The sequence below is a fragment of the Somniosus microcephalus genome, chromosome 25 (assembly GCF_052327205.1).
Source record: "Somniosus microcephalus isolate GS21.2 chromosome 25, FLI_Smic_1.0, whole genome shotgun sequence".
NCBI lineage: Eukaryota > Metazoa > Chordata > Chondrichthyes > Squaliformes > Somniosidae > Somniosus > Somniosus microcephalus.
In genome coordinates, this window is record NC_141011.1 from 34,256,859 (window position 1) to 34,277,945 (window position 21,087).

Genomic DNA, 21,087 nt, shown 5'->3' on the forward strand with positions numbered 1-21,087 from the left:
ATGCTGCAGCCAATTTACACACATCAAGATCCCACAAACAGCAATGTGATAACGACCAGATCATCTGTTTGAGATGTTGGTTGAGGGATAAATATTAGCTAAGACACCAGGAGAACTCCACTGCTCTTACTCGAATAGTTCCACAGGATCTTTAATGTCCAACTGAACGGGCAAATGGGACTTCGGTTTAATGTCTCCCCTGAAGGGTACCCCTCCAGCAGTGCAACACTCCCTCAGTACTGCCCCTCCGTCAGTGCAGCACTCCTTCAGTACTGTCCTTCCGACAGTGCAGCCCTCCCTCAGTACTGCCCCTCCAACAGTGCAGCACTCCCTCAGTAGTAACCCTCCGACAGTGCAACATTGCCTCAGTTCTGCTCCTCCGACAGTGCAGCACTCCCTCAGTACTAACCCCCTGAGTGCAGCACTTCCTCAATACTGCCCCTACGACAGTGCAACACTCCCTCAGTACTAACCCTCCAACAGGGCAGCTCCTTCAGTACTGCACTTCAGTGTCCGCCCAGACTACGAGCTCCTGCGGTGGGCTTGAACCCAAAACCCTGTGACACAGATACACCAACTGAGCGAAGCTGATGTGTTAACTCCATGCTTCGTCTCCAGCCAAATAGTAATAAACTGGATCGATTTTGTTTTGAGATGTTTAGTCCCTGTGTGATACCCCATGACACAGCCCTGGATGGCAGACAAGTGACCAGCTCCCAGTCCTCTGCACGTGCCACCGTGAAGCCAGGCACCAAGACATGTCCCTTTCTCCCTGTCTGGATTCTGACCTGGGATGTGGTTCGGGACTTGGAATGTGGGGAATTGTAGGTGCAAAGCTCCCTGGCACAGTGGGTTTCTGTGCTTGATACTGTGCAGTAATCAGGAGAGGCTGCACATCATATAGCCAGCAAGTCTTGTGATTGGGTTGGAGAAAGAATGATGAGCTTCTATCAGTGAAGGTGTGACTAAAGCTTGCTCCAGGGCTCGGTGGGTGAAAACACCAAGTGGTGCAGACCAGATGGGCCCAGGTTTAATCATGGCTCTGTGCTGAGTTAGCTGATCTGAGGCGTCCAGGAATAAGGGCTACAGTTGACCTCTATGCCCATTGTAAAAATCAGCTAGGTATCTGGCTCCAGATCGATATCCAGTGACCCCTGCTGGAAGGTGTGTGTGTGCGCGTGTCTGTCTGTGTCTGACTGTGTGTGCGCGCCTGTGTGAAAGAGATACGGAAAAGCCAGCTGTGTGAGCCTAGACAGTGAGGGCCAGATGTTCCTCTGCTACTCCACTAGGACTAAGCAGAATCAGGCGGTGAGGCCAATTGCCACGTCCTCACCTCAAGCTCAATTTCTTCTCCCCTGTGCCACCAGCTGCTGCCCCCTGTACATGTAAATACCGACGGGGAGACTGGGCCTAGCGAGCCGCCCCATTTTCTTGCTGCACTGTCTTCACAGACTCCAGGGACTTCCAGGGGACGGGTGAGAATCGTCCCTGAACAGCAGCAATAAGCACCTGACCGCTGTACGGAGGGTGAGGGCCCAGTAGTGTAAGCACCTGACCGCTCACTGAGGATGAGGGCCCAGTAGTGTAAGCACCTGACCGCTCACGGAGGGTGAGGGCCCAGTAGTGTAAGCACCTGACCGCTGTACGGAGGGTGAGGGCCCAGTAGTGTAAGCACCTGACCGCTGTACGGAGGGTGAGGGCCCAGTAGTGTAAGCACCTGACCGCTCACGGAGGGTGAGGGCCCAGTAGTGTAAGCACCTGACCGCTCACGGAGGGTGAGGGCCCAGTAGTGTAAGCACCTGACCGCTGCATGGAGGATGAGGGCCTGGTAGTGGGCTTTTCCCCTGAAGGCCAAGGCCTAAAACCATCTCCACCTTTCCTCCTCGGGGGTTTGTCCTCCTGCTGCAGTACCCCCCGGATTTACTAGCCCTGCAGCAGCCACCTCCCCCTTGGGGACGGTAATCACACCGGGATCCCGTCCTGCATAACTAATGACCGAGGAAAATGAGTTGGAGCTACAACAGGGTCACAGCCCCAACGCTGCCCCCAACAGATGTCACCTGCCTATTCGACTGTAGCAGGCATCTCAGCCCAATCCTGTGCTCACCCGAGTCCATGCAGGTGCCTGTGACCAGCCTGGTCTGTGCACTCAGTTCCTCACACACTGTTCTGTCTGCACCCTGAACCATAAGGGCCTTTGCGCTCATTTCCCCATGGTTCCTCGGCCAATGTTGCTTATCTCTTGTTTGTCTAATCTTGGCAGCGCCTGGTAACTGTTCCACTATGTTTGCTTCTCCAGACCCATCAGCTTAACAGTAGCCAAGTGCTGGGACCCCACCCCCAGGAGCTATTTCACCATTCCCAGGAGTAAGTACCCCCTTCATCATTTTAAATGCAGTAGTTTATGAGGAGTGAGTGTTGACCTGAGTAGTGTTGTAAGTTACACACTGTCCTTCCATCTCTCAGATCTGGGTTTGAATCCAGCTCCTCTGTGGCTGTGACAGTCCTACCTACAGAGTGGGTTTAGCTTCCAATTTCTATTTTTATTCATTCTAATATCAAATTTTAATGTTTGTTTCAATTTTATAGAAATTCTAGTTTTTATTAAAATTCTGTTTAGTTTCGATCCTCTCTTTCTGGCTCTCCCTTTCTCTGTATGTTTATTTGTCAGTCTGTGTCTATCTCTGTCTCTATGTGTGTGTGTGTCTCTCTCTCTCTCTCTCTCTCTCTCTGTCTAATTATGCCTCTCCATCTACTTTCCCTCCATATCTCCCTCTCGGTCTCTATCTTTGTGTAGATGTCTCTGTTCTCTCAGTCTCTATCTTTGTGTCTGTGTCTCTCATCTCTCGCTCTCTTATCAACTGGTTCAACACCCTACTCAGTTACATTAATTTTCAACTTTTACACGCTCCCCATGCCACTGATTCCAGGCTCTGCTAATCAAGCATGTAACAAAATGGAGACCCATCCAGAGTTTCATTGAGATCAAGAAACTTGTTGCATTGTATTATTCGCCGCCAAACCAGTCATAACTGGAACATTATTCCTTCCCACTCCTAGCCGGGTGTGTAAATGTGATTGGGACTATGTGTTCGTGTGGAGGGGAACCACTGACATGGACTGGTTGGGCCGAAAGGCCTGTTTCCATGTAACTTCAATGGCCGTATTTTCCGATCGGAAGCTTCCCGTGTGCAGAAGCCTCCGATCTGGAAAAAGTCTAGGCCCTTTCCCGAGGTGCGTATAGTTCCGATGCTGGGCCTCTCCAACTCCAAGTGCGCAGGGCCTACGTATCCCAGGGGCGCAGGCGGTTCGCAAGCGTCCCTGAGATCACGGCCACAGGGAACCAATCAAAGAAGGGAATCTCCCTTCATACACTTGACAGATAGACCTGTCAAATATATGAATGGAGATCACCCCAAAAATACTTTAAAACATTTTTTTTTTAAATCACATTTTTAAAATTAGTTGAAATTACAATAAATTAAATATTTTAAACAAAAATTTAATTTTTTTGGAAAAAAAAGTTAATTTTTTACGGGTCTAAAAATAAACTTTTTTTTAAAAAGTATTTTTAAATGATAAATGAGTGAAAAAACCTTTTTTAAAAACTTTTTTCAACTCTTATCCTGGTAAAAGCAGGCCCTTATGACTGCTTTACCAGGCGTAAGAATTCTAAGGGTTTTCTGCGGGCGGAGGATCTCCAGAAAGCGGAACTATCTGCCCGCAGAGGCCCTTCTTGAGTGCAGACGTCCGATCTGTCGAGCATTCTTGACGGATCGGAAATGCCGGTTTTCAGCGCATGTGCTGTGCATGCCTGAAACCGGCATTTTCGATGTCCCTATGGCCTGCACGGGACCTCCAGACTGCTGCACAACCATGCAGCTTAACGGGAACATTGTTTCTATGGTGGTGAAGAAAAAAGATGGATTGCTTACAACAACAACGTGCATTTATATAGCACCTTTAACGTAATAAAGTGTTCCAAGGCGCTTTACAGGAGCGTTATCAAACAAAATTCGACACTGGTTTCCCCAGAGCCCATCAAACTGGGCTCTGCTCCTACAGTATGTGGCAGAGGCACACCATTCAAGGAATGAAGGGTGCCCCATCTAATGAACAGCCCAACTGCTGCCCTCTGGAGCTGAAACCATGCAGGTGCAATTGTACTTGCAGCATAATGCTGGGGTGTGATTTGAACCCCAGACCGTGGACAGCCATGAAGTATCATTAGAAAAGGATATTTCAAGCTCTGCCGAGTTTCCCTGCACCCGCTTGTGTTCCGGGTGACTATGCTGAACTCAGTATTTTGACTAATCATAGTCACCTGCTAACTTGTACTTCCCTGCATTTTCTCTGCTATATACAATCCTGCACATTGTACAAATGATGGCTGAAGACTGTGGAAAATGTCTTGTCACTACTAGTCCTTTCTGCTTTCATCAACTAAAGACAGAGATTGCTGGAAATATGTCATAGGTCAGTCAGCACCTGAAAGAGAAAAGCCAGACTAACGTTTGAAGAGGGCCCAGGGTTAACCTGCCTTCCCCTCGCTCAGCTGCTGCTGGACTTGCAGGGAACACTCGGTGTTCATTTCACATTTACAGCTCTCGAGGTGTTTCTTTTTGTCGCTCTTCTCTTTCTCTCCCACTTGGATTGATTCCAGCCCTTTGTCTAATCTTCCCTCTGTCCATCTGTGTTGCAGCAGAACCAGTGAGACCCATCGACCCAGCGGCCTGGATCTCTCATACCACCGCCATGACGGGAACATTCCCTCGCTACGGTATGAGCCCCACCACCAGTGCCATCACCTCCACCAGCTCCTCACTAACCAGCTCCATCCCAGACTCAGAAAGTAAGTCACGCTTTGACCAGCATCAGGACCCTTCATGCTTGGGCTGGCCGGGTGGGGGGTTACGAGGCCCTGGGGTGTGAGGGGGTTGGGGGGGGTGGGGGAAGAGATAATGAGGCCATGTTGGGTGTGAGGCCATCAGGCCTTCTCATCCTGTTCTCCCCTGTGTAATATTTAAATCCTTATTTTAACCCGAGGGGGTGAGTTCAGGCGAGGGGGAAACCCCCTCGGGCTGCTCGACCTGAGGCCCTAGCCATTTTAACTCCCTGGTCTGCACTGTCTCCTGCCCAAGGCTGGTGGGAATGCTGTAAGAGTCGACAGGCGAGAGCAGGAAATCGGGCAGGAGGCCAACCCCACCCCCCACCCCTGCTCCGGGGACCCAAGGGAACGGTCCCCAGCATAAGGTTAGTGCTGGGAGGGGGAAGGTCTGTGAGGAAGCTCGGGGCTATGGAGGCCCAAAGACTCCTGGTGGGGTCTGGAGGAGCTGCTGACCCACAAGGAATCCTCACAGAAATTTAAAGGATCTTGGCCTCTGCCTCCTGCCGGATTGGCTCTGTGCGGCCTGCCCCAGATTTCACATTAAAGTGGGGTCATGGCACCGATGATGTCAGGCCTTGACTTTTCCATGTACAGTAACCCTTCTGAGGTCAGTTATCGTAAGAAGCAAGGCGGGTGGATGGAGTTAAGATACAGATCAGCCATGATCTAATTGAATGGAGGAACAGGTTTGAGGGGCTGAATGGCCTCCTCCTGTTCCTATGGTGGGGAGTGCAGATACGTGTTGTGACTCCCTGTCATCTTAACCCTCTGAGCACCCCCCGCTCCTATTGTTCCTACCAGACAGGCAGGGTTAGAATAGGCTCTTTGGTGTTTTGATAATTCTCTGTGAAGATCAAATCCTTTATTTTTCCTGTTAATTCGTGCAGAGTATGAAGATTGTCCACTAACGGTTAAGAGTGACATGCCCGTCATCGTCAAGGCCATGCAGTTGTCTGACTCGGGTCTGGAGATCCGTAACAGACTGTGGCTGAAGATCACCATTTCAAACGCTGTCATCGGTGAGTATCTGCCTTTCAGACTTTCCGCCTGTTGGTCTTAGAGGACAACCCCAATCAGTGACACCCACTTCGTCCTAGAAACTGAGCAAAATTGGCATTCCAAAGCCGGCACTCAGCCTCCCCTACATACCCTGGGAACAGGTCCCACAGGGTTCCGCCTCACCAAAGCTCCGGAGTCTCTGTGTAACCTCACATCCTGTAACACGGCTGGCCCTGGGAGAATCGCTAGCTGGTGTTTGCTGTTCGCTGTTCACATGGTTTCCATGCTTGGGAGGCACAAAGTTAATTGTGCCTGATTTCACTATTGTGATTTAAGTTCTGGTTCATGTTTGCTCTCATTCCCAAAATGTCTTGATTTCACCAGTCATCTCTGGAGGGGCGGGGCAGGGGCAGGGGGGGCTGTGCAGCTTCTTCCCATTTGGACTGGGCTTTCCACAGTCCCAAGAGTTTGCTTGTCTGATCAGAATGGTACATCCTCTAAAGCCCCTTCAGGATCGGGGCCCTTCCTCACCCTGACATAAAGGGAACCATCCTGTTCCAGATGGCATTCCACCCTCTCTAACCCTCCTAACCTTCATTCATTCCAGCCCAGTATTACAGGGGTGCGGTAATGCAGTGGTTAAGTTTCTAGACTAGTAATCCTGTAATAATAATCCAGAGAGTTCAAATCCCACCATGACAGTTGAGAATTTCAATTGAGTAAAAGTGAAGCTGTCAGATTGTCATGAATATTCACTGTTTCATTAATATCCTTTAGGGAAGGAAACCTGCCGTCTTTACCAGTCTGGGCCTTAACTCTTAACTGCCTCCTGAAGTGGCCTAGTAAACCACCACCACCACTACCACGGGGCAACTGCCTCCTGAAGTGGCCGAGTAAACCACCACCACCACTACCACGGGGCAACTGCCTCCTGAAGTGGCCTAGTAAACCACCACCACCACGGGGCAACTACCTCCTGAAGTGGCCTAGTAAACCACCACCACCATGGGGCAACTACCTCCTGAAGTGGCCTAGTAAACCACCACCACCACGGGGCAACTACCTCCTGAAGTGGCCTAGTAAACCACCACCACCACTACCACGGGGCAACTGCCTCCTGAAGTGGCCTAGTAAACCACCACCACCACCACGGGGCAACTACCTCCTGAAGTGGCCTAGTAAACCACCACCACCACGGGGCAACTACCTCCTGAAGTGGCCTAGTAAACCACCACCACCACCATGGGGCAACTACCTCCTGAAGTGGCCTAGTAAACCACCACCACCACGGGGCAACTGCCTCCTGAAGTGGCCTAGTAAACCACCACCACCACGGGGCAACTGCCTCCTGAAGTGGCCTAGTAAACCACCACCACCACGGGGCAACTGCCTCCTGAAGTGGCCTAGTAAACCACCACCACCACCATGGGGCAACTGCCTCCTGAAGTGGCCTAGTAAACCACCACCACCACCACAGGGCAACTGCCTCCTGAAGTGGCCTAGTAAACCACCACCACCACGGGGCAACTACCTCCTGAAGTGGCCTAGTAAACCACCACCACGGGGCAACTACCTCCTGAAGTGGCCTAGTAAACCACCACCACCACGGGGCAACTGCCTCCTGAAGTGGCCTAGTAAACCACCACCACCACCACGGGGCAACTACCTCCTGAAGTGGCCTAGTAAACCACCACCACCACGGGGCAACTACCTCCTGAAGTGGCCTAGTAAACCACCACCACCACCATGGGGCAACTACCTCCTGAAGTGGCCTAGTAAACCACCACCACCACCACCACGGGGCAACTGCCTCCTGAAGTGGCCTAGTAAACCACCACCACCACGGGGCAACTGCCTCCTGAAGTGGCCTAGTAAACCACCACCACCATGGGGCAACTGCCTCCTGAAGTGGCCTAGTAAACCACCACCACCACGGGGCAACTGCCTCCTGAAGTGGCCTAGTAAACCACCACCACCACCACAGGGCAACTACCTCCTGAAGTGGCCTAGTAAACCACCACCACCACCACCACCACGGGGCAACTGCCTCCTGAAGTGGCCTAGTAAACCACCACCACCACCACCACGGGGCAACTACCTCCTGAAGTGGCCTAGTAAACAACCACCACCACGGGGCAACTGCCTCCTGAAGTGGCCTAGTAAACCACCACCACCATGGGGCAACTGCCTCCTGAAGTGGCCTAGTAAACCACCACCACCACGGGGCAACTGCCTCCTGAAGTGGCCTAGTAAACCACCACCACCACCACAGGGCAACTACCTCCTGAAGTGGCCTAGTAAACCACCACCACCACCACCACCACGGGGCAACTGCCTCCTGAAGTGGCCTAGTAAACCACCACCACCACCACCACGGGGCAACTACCTCCTGAAGTGGCCTAGTAAACAACCACCACCACGGGGCAACTGCCTCCTGAAGTGGCCTAGTAAACCACCACCACCACGGGGCAACTGCCTCCTGAAGTGGCCTAGTAAACCACCACCACCACCACAGGGCAACTACCTCCTGAAGTGGCCTAGTAAACCACCACCACCACCACCACCACAGGGCAACTGCCTCCTGAAGTGGCCTAGTAAACCACCACCACCACCACCACGGGGCAACTGCCTCCTGAAGTGGCCTAGTAAACCACCACCACCACCACCACGGGGCAACTACCTCCTGAAGTGGCCTAGTAAACCACCACCACCACTGGGCAACTGCCTCCTGAAGTGGCCTAGTAAACCACCACCACCACGGGGCAACTACCTCCTGAAGTGGCCTAGTAAACCACCACCACCACGGGGCAACTGCCTCCTGAAGTGGCCTAGTAAACCACCACCACCACCACCACGGGGCAACTGCCTCCTGAAGTGGCCTAGTAAACCACCACCACCACCATGGGGCAACTACCTCCTGAAGTGGCCTAGTAAACCACCACCACCATGGGGCAACTACCTCCTGAAGTGGCCTAGTAAACCACCACCACCACCACGGGGCAACTACCTCCTGAAGTGGCCTAGTAAACCACCACCACCACCACGGGGCAACTGCCTCCTGAAGTGGCCTAGTAAACCACCACCACCATGGGGCAACTGCCTCCTGAAGTGGCCTAGTAAACCACCACCACCACGGGGCAACTGCCTCCTGAAGTGGCCTAGTAAACCACCACCACCACCACGGGGCAACTACCTCCTGAAGTGGCCTAGTAAACCACCACCACCACCACCACGGGGCAACTGCCTCCTGAAGTGGCCTAGTAAACCACCACCACGGGGCAACTACCTCCTGAAGTGGCCTAGTAAACCATCACCACCACCACCACGGGGCAACTACCTCCTGAAGTGGCCTAGTAAACCACCACCACCACCCACCATGGGGCAACTGCCTCCTGAAGTGGCCTAGTAAACCACCACCACCACCACCATGGGGCAACTGCCTCCTGAAGTGGCCTAGTAAACCACCACCACCACCACGGGGCAACTACCTCCTGAAGTGGCCTAGTAAACCACCACCACCACGGGGCAACTACCTCCTGAAGTGGCCTAGTAAACCACCACCACCACGGGGCAACTGCCTCCTGAAGTGGCCTAGTAAACCACCACCACCACCACCATGGGGCAACTGCCTCCTGAAGTGGCCTAGTAAACCACCACCACCTCGGGGCAACTACCTCCTGAAGTGGCCTAGTAAACCACCACCACCACCACCACCACGGGGCAACTAGTGATGGGCAATAAATGCCAGTCTTGGCAGCGACACCCACATCCCGAGAATTTAATTTTAAACAAGTTGCCTTTTGCATCCTCAGGATGTCCCAAAGTGCTTCACCATCAATGAAAGATTTTTGAGGTGCAGTCAGTGTTGTTTTAGTTGTTTGTGATGCTGGGCTGGTTTCGGGTGAGCTGTGCTGTACTGGGCTCCGAGCCCCACTCTCCTCACTTTACCCTTTCATCTGGCCAATCCAGCTCCCACCCCCACGAGAGAAGCTTGGCCGCTTATAGTAATAACCACAGCCAGCAGCAAGAGGACAGGGCGTGTGTAGTCCACCCGCAGTCTTAGAGCATCATAGAGCCTTTAGAGGTTAAATGGAGCAGGTAGAGTTCATGATGAAGAGGATTGTATATAGGCAGAGTGGGCAGTGCACGGCCCGAGTGGGCGGTGCGCGGCCTGAGTGGATGGGGTGGTTTTGATGGGGGGAATGCCTTTTTCCAATTTTAGTCTTTCTTTGTTTCTGGTTAAAGGGCACAGTTGCTCGATGATTTGATAATCCGGTTGATTCCAGGAGTTGTGTATTTGATGGCAGCTACTTTATAAATAACTGCTGATAAAATGCCTATAAAGGATGGGTGAAATTTGTGAACTGAGTCCCTAGGCTTCAAGTCATGGCCGGGTTTGATCTGACACTGGGAGCAACTGGTCCTGTGAGGCCCTGACCGAGGTGGGTGGGGGGTGGCAAGTGGTTCCTGTGAGGCTCTGACCAGAGGGGGGCTTCCTGCAAGGCCCTGATCGAGGGGTAGGGGTCCTGCGAGGCTCTGACCAGAAGGGGGCTTCCTGCAAGGCCCTGATCGAGGGGGGTAGGGGTCCTGCGAGGCTCTGACCAGAGGGGGGCTTCCTGCAAGGCCCTGATCGAGGGGGGAGGGGTCCTGCGAGGCTCTGACCAGAGGGGGGCTTCCTGCAAGGCCCTGATCGAGGTGGGTAGGGGTCCTGTGAGGCTCTGACCAGAGGGGGGCTTCCTGCAAGGCCCTGATCGAGGGGGGGGGAAGGGTCCTGCGAGGCTCTGACCAGAGGGGGGCTTCCTGCAAGGCCCTGATCGAGGGGGGTAGGGGTCCTGCGAGGCTCTGACCAGAGGGGGGGGCTTCCTGCAAGGCCCTGATCGAGGGGGGTAGGGGTCCTGCGAGGCTCTGACCAGAGGGGGGGGCTTCCTGCAAGGCCCTGATAGAGGGGGGTAGGGGTCCTGCGAGGCTCTGACTGAGGCGGGGTCTTGTCGGTTGGCCGGATCTGTATCCTCACAGAGTTGGCCCTTGTTTCCCTACAGGAGCGGATGTGGTCGACTGGCTTTTCTCGCATGTGCAGGGTTTTAAAGACCGTCGTGAGGCAAGGAAGTACGCCAGCAGCTTACTGAAGCACGGCTACCTCAGGCACACAGTCAACAAGATCACCTTCTCTGAGCAGTGTTACTACATATTCGGGGACCTCTGTACCAGTAAGTTCACTCTGTCTCCTTAATGTTTGGCAAATCTGGTGCTCATAAACCTGAGGGATATTGGTGCCAGGGACTGAAGCACTGTCCCATCAAACACTCCCAGGACAGGTACAGCACAGGTTAGATACAGAGTAAAGCTCCCTCCATACGGTCCCATCAAACACCCCCAGGGCAGGTACAGCATAGGTTAGATACTGAGTAAAACTCCCTCTACACTGTCCCATCAAACACTTCCAGGGCAGGTACAGCACAGGTTAGATACAGAGTAAAGCTCCCTCTACACTGTCCCATCAAACACTCCCAGGGCAGGTACAGTACGGGTTAGATACAGAGTAAAACTCCCTCTACACTATCCCATCAAACACTCCCGGGGCAGGTACAGCACGGGTTAGATACAGAGTAAAACTCCCTCTACACTATCCCATTAATGAGCCTTAATCTTAACCTCAGAACAACACCCTCTGCAGTATTAGTCTGGAGAAGAGGAAGATCACTGTGTATTGCTGTTTATCATGTTCTTTCCACAGGCATTTAGTTGGGTCGACTGAGTTCAGCAGAGGTGGCACTAGGGGCTGCAACTAGCCTCGATATCCCATGGACTAGGGAGAAGGGGAAAAATCAGCCAGGGATTTACTTCTGGTCGCTATCCATTAAATGTGTGTGTTTGAAGATCAGATGTGATCGTGGTCGCTTGGGGGTACTGGATGCTCAGCACCCTTTGACCTGGACCCCAGCAGGCGCTTAGTACCTTGACTAGGGTAGGGGATAACTTGAAAATCAGGATGATAAGGAATCACAAAATAAAGAGAAAATGCTGGAAGCACTCAGCAAGACAGGTAGCATCTGTGGAGAGAGAAAGAGGGTTAATGTTTCAGGTCAATGACCTTTCATCGGAACTAGGAAAAGTTAGAAATTGAACAGTTTATAAACAAGTACAGAGGCAACGAAAGGGGGGAGGAAGAGACAACAAAATGATAGGGTGGAAGGCAGGAGAGGGTAAATAACAAAAGGGATGATGGTGCAAGGTAAAAGGGGATGGTAATAGGACAAGTAAAGAAACAAAAGATGGGTCCAGAGGAGGTGTAAATGGCAACAGCAGAACCATTACCAGCGCCTGCTGTCTGAGGAAGTGGGCGCAGTGGTTATGATCTGAAATTGTTGAACTCGTTGTTGAGGCCAGAAGGCTGTAAAGTGCCTAATCGAAGGAACCGCATCTAATTTCTGTGTAACCCTTTCCGTTGCTGGTAGACTTGGCTGGCCTGAGCTTAAATGAAGGTTCCAGTGGGACATCGGAGCATGACATCCTCGCACCTCTCCCACATCCAGCCTGCCCCTGGCCGCTGGCTCAGGGCTTTCCGTATCAGTATCCACTGCCTCATCCGTATTATCCGCCCACTTGCCAGGATCCCACCTTGAACTATGGAAATGGCAGCGCTGGGAGCCAGCAGAGTGAAGGTAAGATTCGAGAGGGAATGTTAACTAAGGAATGACCACAAACTGGGCTCCACTGTCACCAGGGACTGTGCTGAGCATCATTGCGCTAGAAAGTTTCAGGACTGTTATTCCATGAATGTCTCCCTGCCTTTAGTGACTGCTGGTTGTGTCTTTCTGTGTGTTGCATCTAATGCTCATAATTTGAGTGTTTTGAACTGATCAGACACGCAGCCTCCCGATCCAGTAACATTAGCCTAAGGTGGGAGGAGTGAGAGATCCCGAGGGGCTCGTCCAATTTGTCAGAGCTCCTGCGTGTAGCGGCTGTCAGCGTTCCCTGTCCAAAACCACTCGGGGAGGGGTGCAGGGGAGTCGGGGAGCGAAGAGGGGGCGGGGGAGGGTGAAGGGGGATCTCACTGTCCAGGCAGCAGTAAAGTTGGTTCCTGGGGCAATCATTAGCTTTGTTTTTAACAATTTGCAGGCGATGATTTCGCAGTCAAGTGAGATTGTGTGAACAAAGTGGCTTCAGCAAGAGGTTTTAATAAAATATTTAATAACTCCACAATGCATAAAGGAAAACCCAGTTGTTAAGCAGGTTTCCAAGTGTTTGTGCGATTAGTGGAGTTATCATTTTGTTTCTGTCAAATTTGCAAATAGTTCATTATAAAAGATCCTGATCCCAGCACCAACCCTGTGTCGTGGCTGGACATTCCTTCACAAACTCGATGCAGGTAAATGCATCCTAGCTCCATTGAACATGCTCAGGAAGTAACAAGAGTGATCCAGCACCCTGACAGAGCCATTGGAAGAATAAGAGTTCATTTCAAAATAAAGAAGAAAGATTCATGGGTTAACCTTTATAAAATGTTTCAGCCGGGTTCAGTAGCTCCTCAGAAACCCAGTCATTACTGACCAAAGTAAACCAGCAACTTTAATTGCTGTCTGTATTGCTGCACTAGTTGTTAAGTTTATTGGACCTTTCCTTTTCCACGTTACTCTCAATGCAGCAGCAGGAGGGGAGTGAGTGCGATGGGGTTTAACCGCTTTATACCAGGGCCATTCGGCAATCCAGGGACAGTAGCACCGGCTGGTCACCTCTTTACTTGCAGATGTTTCATTATGGTGAGTTTTATGGAGTGAAGTGACTGGTGTCTTGTGTTGCCTGCTGTCTGTACAGGGAGCAAGAGCAGTGGATCCAATCGGAGCATGGGCGAGAGGAGGGGCTCAGCGGGGAAGGAAAAGGAGCAGAAAGCAGACTCCAAGTCGGTGGGTAACGGAAGCGAGCCGGACCGCACCACCGGGAACAGTGTGCACAGCGAGCGACCAGCGAGCCAGCTCAGTCACCACAGCCACTGCTCTCACGGACCCCTGGGGGTCCCGCCCGTCTACCAGCTGCCCATGGCCCTAGTAACGAGTGGGCCTCCCGGAGCTCCTCCTGTCCGGGATCTTGCAGCAGTCCCCCCCGAGCTGATGGGCAGCCGACAGTCCTTCCAAAAGGCCATGGGTAACCCCTGCGAGTTCTTCATCGACATCATGTGACAACACCTGCCTTCTCGCACTAAACAACACACGTCTTTGCACACAACACTGCTTGTGTCTCACCCCTGGTGTCGCAGGAACCTCAGGCTTCTAATTCTAACCATGGTTCTATTTATCATCTGTCCTCCGTTAATAAGAACTTCGAATGTGTTGGTTTTGGTAAATATTGGTGCCAAGGACAGCTTTGTGTAAGTGTAATCTCGTTTCAGTGCAATCATCACCTTCTCTGTACACTTTAAAGGGTTGTTGAAGTGCTTTTGATCTGGTTGGATGTTTATCCCTGATAGGACCATTTTGGCACCTCCCACACACAGGTCCTCTCACCACCAACTCATCTGCTGTTGTGACAGGCACTCCATGTTAAAGTGCACCCTGGTTTTTGAATGTGGTTTGTCTAACCCTTTTAGCAAGCACCTTTTCGTTATAAAGAGACAGCTCAACACAGATGAGTGTGATTCTGTTTCCAGCTCAGTGACGCACAAGTTAATTCACTTTATCATCTTAACAAGTTAGCAGCCTTTCAAGAAGTGTTTTTTTTTTTGAAGCATTTGAGAAAGTTTAAGCTGCATCTCCAAACATTTAAACAGCTTTTGCACTCTCTGGCCTTGTCCCCTGCACAAGTGAAGAGGCTGGATGACACACCTTGTGCACATGCCGTGTTTTGGACATGTGTAGGTGGCTTCGGGCTCTTTGGTTCATGGTTACTGCTGAGTGATGTGATTGAATCATTCACAGTCTTGTTGTCAATCAATTTCTGAACGGTTTTCAGTCTGTCTGGAACAGCTGCTTATAAATGTTACTTTTCCTTGGCTGTGCCCCGCTCCCAGTAGAGAGACTGTCTGTATCCAGACTGCAAATGTATTGGATTGTGTTTTTCCCAATTTTCACTCCTCTCCTGAAGGTGCTGACTCTCACTGGGGTTCAGGTCCCCTCCTCTCCTGAAGGTGCTGACTCTCACTGGGGTATGTGTTTCATGGACTCCAGCTGCCCTATAACCTTGTCCAAGTGGCCATCCTTCATGTGCAGTAAGTGTCAGCAGACTATTCAAATGAAGGGAGCATCATAGCTGAGCATGCCCTGCTCTCCTGGTCTGTGGGGCTCAGTCCCACACCGTGCGGTGCTCTCCTGGTCTGTGGGGCTCAATCCCACACCGGGCCCTGCTCTCCTGGTCTGTGAGGCTCCGTCCCACACTGGGCGGTGCTCTCCTGGTCTGTGGGGCTCAGTCCCACACCGGGCCCTGCTCTCCTGGTCTGTGAGGCTCCGTCCCACACCGGGCGGTGCTCTCCTGGTCTGTGGGGCTCAGTCCCACACCGGGCGGTGCTCTCCTGGTCTGTGGGGCTCAGTCCCACACCGGGTGGTGCTCTCCTGGTCTGTGGGGCTCCGTCCCACACCGGGTGGTGCTCTCCTGGTCTGTGGGGCTCCGTCCCACACTGGGCGGTGCTCTCCTGGTCTGTGGGGCTCCGTCCCACACTGGGCGGTGCTCTCCTGGCCTGTGGGGCTCAGTCCCACACCGGGCCCTGCTCTCCTGGTCTGTGAGGCTCCGTCCCACACCGGGCGGTGCTCTCCTGGTCTGTGGGGCTCAGTCCCACACCAGGCGGTGCTCTCCTGGTCTGTGGGGCTCAGTCCCACACCGGGTGGTGCTCTCCTGGTCTGTGGGGCTCCGTCCCACACCGGGTGGTGCTCTCCTGGTCTGTGGGGCTCCGTCCCACACTGGGCGGTGCTCTCCTGGTCTGTGGGGCTCCGTCCCACACTGGGCGGTGCTCTCCTGGTCTGTGGGGCTCAGTCCCACACCGGGTGGTGCTCTCCTGGTCTGTGGGGCTCCGTCCCACACTGGGCGGTGCTCTCCTGGTCTGTGGGGCTCCGTCCCACACTGGGCGGTGCTCTCCTGGCCTGTGGGGCTCAGTCCCACACCGGGCCCTGCTCTCCTGGTCTGTGAGGCTCCGTCCCACACCGGGCGGTGCTCTCCTGGTCTGTGGGGCTCAGTCCCACACCGGGCGGTGCTCTCCTGGTCTGTGGGGCTCCGTCCCACACCGGGTGGTGCTCTCCTGGTCTGTGGGGCTCCGTCCCACACTGGGCGGTGCTCTCCTGGTCTGTGGGGCTCAGTCCCACACCGGGCCCTGCTCTCCTGGTCTGTGGGGCTCCGTCCCACACTGGGCGGTGCTCTCCTGGTCTGTGGGGCTCAGTCCCACACCGGGCCCTGCTCTCCTGGTCTGTGGGGCTCAGTCCCACACCGGGCCCTGCTCTCCTGGTCTGTGAGGCTCAGTTCCACACCAGTTGTGTGGTCCGGCTCACTGCCATTACCCACCGACTTGGGAGTCTGCTTTCTGCTCCTTTTCCTTCCCGGTGGAGTCTCGTTAATAAATGCAAATTGAGGTTCCGTGATGTCCATGAGACCCTGATTGCAGTTTACCCCCCTCAAGCTAGGTTAGCGAGTTAAGTTTCAGAACTTTTCCCAGTGAGGCCAGGAGAAGCGAAAGCATTTCATGCCCCACAAGGACCACCGAGCCTCGGCTGGCCCTGGCTCCCCTCCCATTAACCAGCCGTGATACCATCGCAACACACCCACCCCATACATACCCCAGATATCCCAATGCCCTTTGTCCCAGGCGATGGGATACTCTCCACAGGGCTGGACAGATGCAGCTTTAACTCTGACGTTCGAGAGACCCGAGAGCTGGAACTAAACACAATGAGTGGTAAGCCTGAGAGAGCAGACGCAGACTGTCGGAGGTCCTGTGCCGAGTGACGATTTCATTTTATTCAGAATGAGGAAATGGTGCAGTGTAGAGAATCGGATTTGATTCCACTAGGCCTAAATGCAGCCCTCAGTCAGAGCACAGGAGTGAGCAGGACACTGGACTCTGTGTGTGGCTCTAATCCTTGACACACACCTGTACACAGGAGTGTGCCTCGGGACAGTGAGTGTGAATGCTGTTATATTTGCACAAGTACCAACATTCCAGGGCTCTAACATTATTTGAAGTAAAGAAAAACGTCAAAGCTCGTTCAGTAAGGACTTTCAATTTTAGCCTTTAGTCAAACAAAGGCAGCTTCAAAATGGCTTCATCTAGGGCCATCTCGTGGACACCCAGGAGCGAGAGCTCGGAGGAATAACAGGCATTGCGCGAGGTCGGCATTGAGCAAAGCTCACTCTTTGAACGTTGGCACATGTAGGTCCAACACTTGAACTGTGCTCAGCTGGACTGTAATAATAAAACTGACGGAGATTTATCGGAAAGTTCAAGAATGCTAATCAGAATTAACGAGAAAATGTAAAAAGAAATGTACAGTAGGAGATTAAATTTTATTAAATTAATTATTATAACTATTCTGTAGATCGAACTCACTGAAAGAAGTTCAGTCCAGACTGCAGATCAGTTGGCAGCTGGGAGCTGTCGGTGTGTGTACCAGTGTTGTAGATATTGTATTCAGATCCTGTGTCACTATAGTTAATATATCGCTGCCTCAGTGTAAAAGCTATTTTAAACACTAAAAAATTGACATTTTTTCCTGCCTTATTTTGTTTATATTTTCCTTTTTCTGCTCGCTGTATCTTTGTCAGTTTTATTTTGTTTACACAGATCTTATGGAAAGACCATTTGATAAAGACCATGAGGGTCCAGCGGGGTGAGATTGAGACCAACCTCGTCAACTCAAAGGGTTGGGCCCACACCAACCACCGTCCGTCTCGCTCTCTCAGCCACGGTGTAGAGGGATGGCTGGTCATGGAGGAATTGCTTTGCATTGACACGTGTACAGCATGCGTTACATACAGAGTAAAGCTCCCTCTACACTGTCCCATCAAACATCCCCTGGGCAGGTACAGCACGTTAGATACAGAGTAAAGCTCCCTCTACACTGTCCCATCAAACATCCCCTGGGCAGGTACAACATGAGTTAGATACAGAGTAAAGCTCCCTCTACACTGTCCCAACAAACAGTCCCAGGGCAGGTACAGCACGTTAGATACAGAGTAAAGCTCCCTCTACACTGTCCCATCAAACATCCCCTGGGCAGGTACAACATGAGTTAGATACAGAGTAAAGCTCCCTCTACACTGTCCCATCAAACATTCCCTGGGCAGGTACAACATGAGTTAGATACAGAGTAAAGCTCCCTCTACACTGTCCCATCAAACATCCCCTGGGCAGGTACAACATGAGTTAGATACAGAGTAAAGCTCCCTCTACACTGTCCCATCAAACATCCCCTGGGCAGGTACAACATGAGTTAGATACAGAGTAAAGCTCCCTCTACACTGTCCCATCAAACATCCCCTGGGCAGGTACAACATGAGTTAGATACAGAGTAAAGCTCCCTCTACACTGTCCCATCAAACACTCCCAGGGCAGGTACAGCACGTTAGATACAGAGTAAAGCTCCCTCTACACTGTCCCATCAAACATTCCCTGGGCAGGTACAGCACGTTAGATACAGAGTAAAGCTCCCTCTACACCAGGAGTTCTCAACCCTTTTGCTTCCGAGGCCTCCCTCCCGTGGTATAGAAGTTCCACAGACCCCCTGTAACACAACACAAGTATTTTTTCTGTATTAAAAATCAGTTTTGTAAAGAATTTAATAAGTCTTAAATTTACATAAGCAAAATACTGCAGATGCTGGTAATCTGAAATAAAAACTGAAAATGCTGGAAATACTCAGCAGATCATACAGCATCTGTGGAGAGAGAAACGGAGTTAACGTTTCGGGTCTGACGAAAGGTCATCGACGTGAAACGTTAACTCTGGTTTTTCTCTCCACAGATGCCACCTGAGCTGCTGAGTACTTCCAGCATTTTCTGTTTTTATCCGAAATTTACATTGTGTCCATTTGCTGCCCAAGGTTTGCTCCCCCCGCCTTCAACTATTTGTTTAACAGGAAATGAACCAGGAGCAACAAGCGCAGCGCTCACTACAAGCTCGTTTTGTGCACACTCGGTCTGACTGGACTAAAAGTGGAGGTCCACGCCCTCCATTTCGGAAACAGAACTTCCCTCTTATTTCAACACCAAACGCTGACAGAGCGGTGAAAGCCAGCAACTTGAATTAACAGCACCAGTAAGGGCGGAGGCAGATGGCACAGGAGAAATAAACATGGCCCGGAGCGGCTCTAAATCCTTCAGTGAGAAAGGCAGCCCCCCCCCCTCTTTCCTCCTTCCCCCAACCCTTTCACAAATAGCCGGCGGTATTTCAAAGGACACGAGCACCCTGCCGAGGCCTATCCGTCTATCAGGGAATCACATCGCCATGAATAAAGCTCCCGAGTCTGAGATACCAGGAAAATCGTCATAACGCCTTCAGCTCTTTTATTAACTCGGGCTGAAGACCTTGAAGGAGAGAGTCACACTTGATCCCGATTATTATGGTCTTGCCGCAGGCCCAGAGGTTGGAAAGTCTCTTTCCTTCCTCCCTCCCACAAAGCCACGAGGTGCGTGCACTCCCTACATTGACGGCGGCCCCTCCCTGTCTCAAACTCCAGTTTAATCAGCAAAAAAAACCACGGCCCGTATTTTCCGACCCCCGCGGGTGCGTACGAGCTGTGTACACACCTGTAGGGGACTTGCAAGTGCCGGTTTCAGGTATGAGAAGCGCATGCGCTGAAAACCGGCACCTGCGATCTGTCAAGAATTATTTTGACAGATCATCCGCCTGCCCTGGAGAAGGGCCTCTGCGGGTGGAGAGTTTCGCTTTCTGCAGAAACTTCGCCCGCTGAAAACCTTTAAAAATCTTACGCCTGGTAAGGCCTGCTTTTACCAGCAAAAGAGTTTAAAAATGTAAAAAAATTCACTCATTTATAATTTAAAAATACTTTTAAAAAAGGTAAGTTTATTTTTAGCCCCGTAAAAAACTTTAATTATTTTTTTCAAAAAATTAAATTTTTGTTTAAAATATTTTAAATGTGATTTAAAAAAAATGTATTTAATGTTTTAGTGTGTTTTTTGAGTGATCCCCATTCATACTTTTGACAGGTCTATCCGGAGAGATCCTGAATTGACTGCATATGCACACTTTGTATTGCTGAGACTATTCCACTCATCTCAGTATACAGGGGAGACAACTGATGTGTATGCCATAAACACCAGTAGTCTCCCCTGTATATTGCTGGGACAACCCAACTAGCGGACTTCCTGAAATCTTCTCGCAACCCCTAGGGGCTCACGGTACTCCGGTTGAGAATCCCTGCTCTACACTGTTCCATCAAACACTCCCAGGGCAGGTACAGCCCGGGTTAGATACAGAGTAAAGCTCCCTCTACACTGTCCCATCAAACACTCCCAGGGCAGGTACAGCATGGGTTAGATACAGAGTAAAGCTCCCTCTACACTGTCCCATCAACACTCCCAGGGCAGGTACAGCATGGGTTAGATACAGAGTAAAGCTACCTCTACACTGTCCCATCAAACACTCCCAGGGCAGGTACAGCATGGGTTAGATACAGAGTAAAGCTACCTCTACACTGTCCCATCAAACACTCCCAGGGCAGATACAGCACGGGTTAGATACAGAGTAAAGCTCCCTCTACACTGTCCCATCAAACACTCCCAGGGCAGGTACAGCATGGGTTAGATACAGAGTAAAGCTACCTCTACACTGTCCCATCAAACACTCCCAGGGCAGATACAGCACGGGTTAGATACAGAGTAAAGCTCCCTCTACACTGTCCCATCAAACACTCCCAGGGCAGGTACAGCATGGGTTAGATACAGAGTAAAGCTACCTCTACACTGTCCCATCAAACACTCCCAGGGCAGGTACAGCATGGGTTAGATACAGAGTAAAGCTACCTCTACACTGTCCCATCAAACACTCCCAGGGCAGATACAGCACGGGTTAGATACAGAGTAAAGCTCCCTCTACACTGTCCCATCAAACACTCCCAGGGCAGGTACAGCATGGGTTAGATACAGAGTAAAGCTACCTCTACACTGTCCCATCAAACACTCCCAGGGCAGATACAGCACGGGTTAGATACAGAGTAAAGCTCCCTCTACACTGTCCCATCAAACACTCCCAGGGCAGGTACAGC

General features: G+C 51.7%; 1 protein-coding gene across 4 annotated transcripts in view; it reads left to right on the forward strand.

Moving 5' to 3' along the window:
* The window catches only part of LOC147100674 (segment polarity protein dishevelled homolog DVL-1-like), a 139,314-nt gene extending 119,469 nt beyond the window's left edge, over positions 1-19,845 (forward strand). For 2 of the 4 annotated variants that reach the window (XM_085967176.1, XM_085967178.1), the window contains 6 exons: positions 2,300-2,367; positions 4,703-4,852; positions 5,776-5,907; positions 10,927-11,094; positions 12,343-12,549; positions 13,703-17,572. In XM_085967176.1, the coding sequence (XP_085823302.1) occupies positions 2,300-2,367; positions 4,703-4,852; positions 5,776-5,907; positions 10,927-11,094; positions 12,343-12,549; positions 13,703-14,064 (1,087 nt within the window). In that variant the 3' untranslated portion in view covers positions 14,065-17,572. Of the gene's footprint in view, positions 1-2,299; positions 2,368-4,702; positions 4,853-5,775; positions 5,908-10,926; positions 11,095-12,342; positions 12,550-13,702; positions 17,573-17,645 lie in introns of those variants that run through there. The other 2 variants (XM_085967179.1, XM_085967177.1) reach the window with 2 other exon arrangements.
* Positions 19,846-21,087: the final 1,242 nt, after the last annotated feature.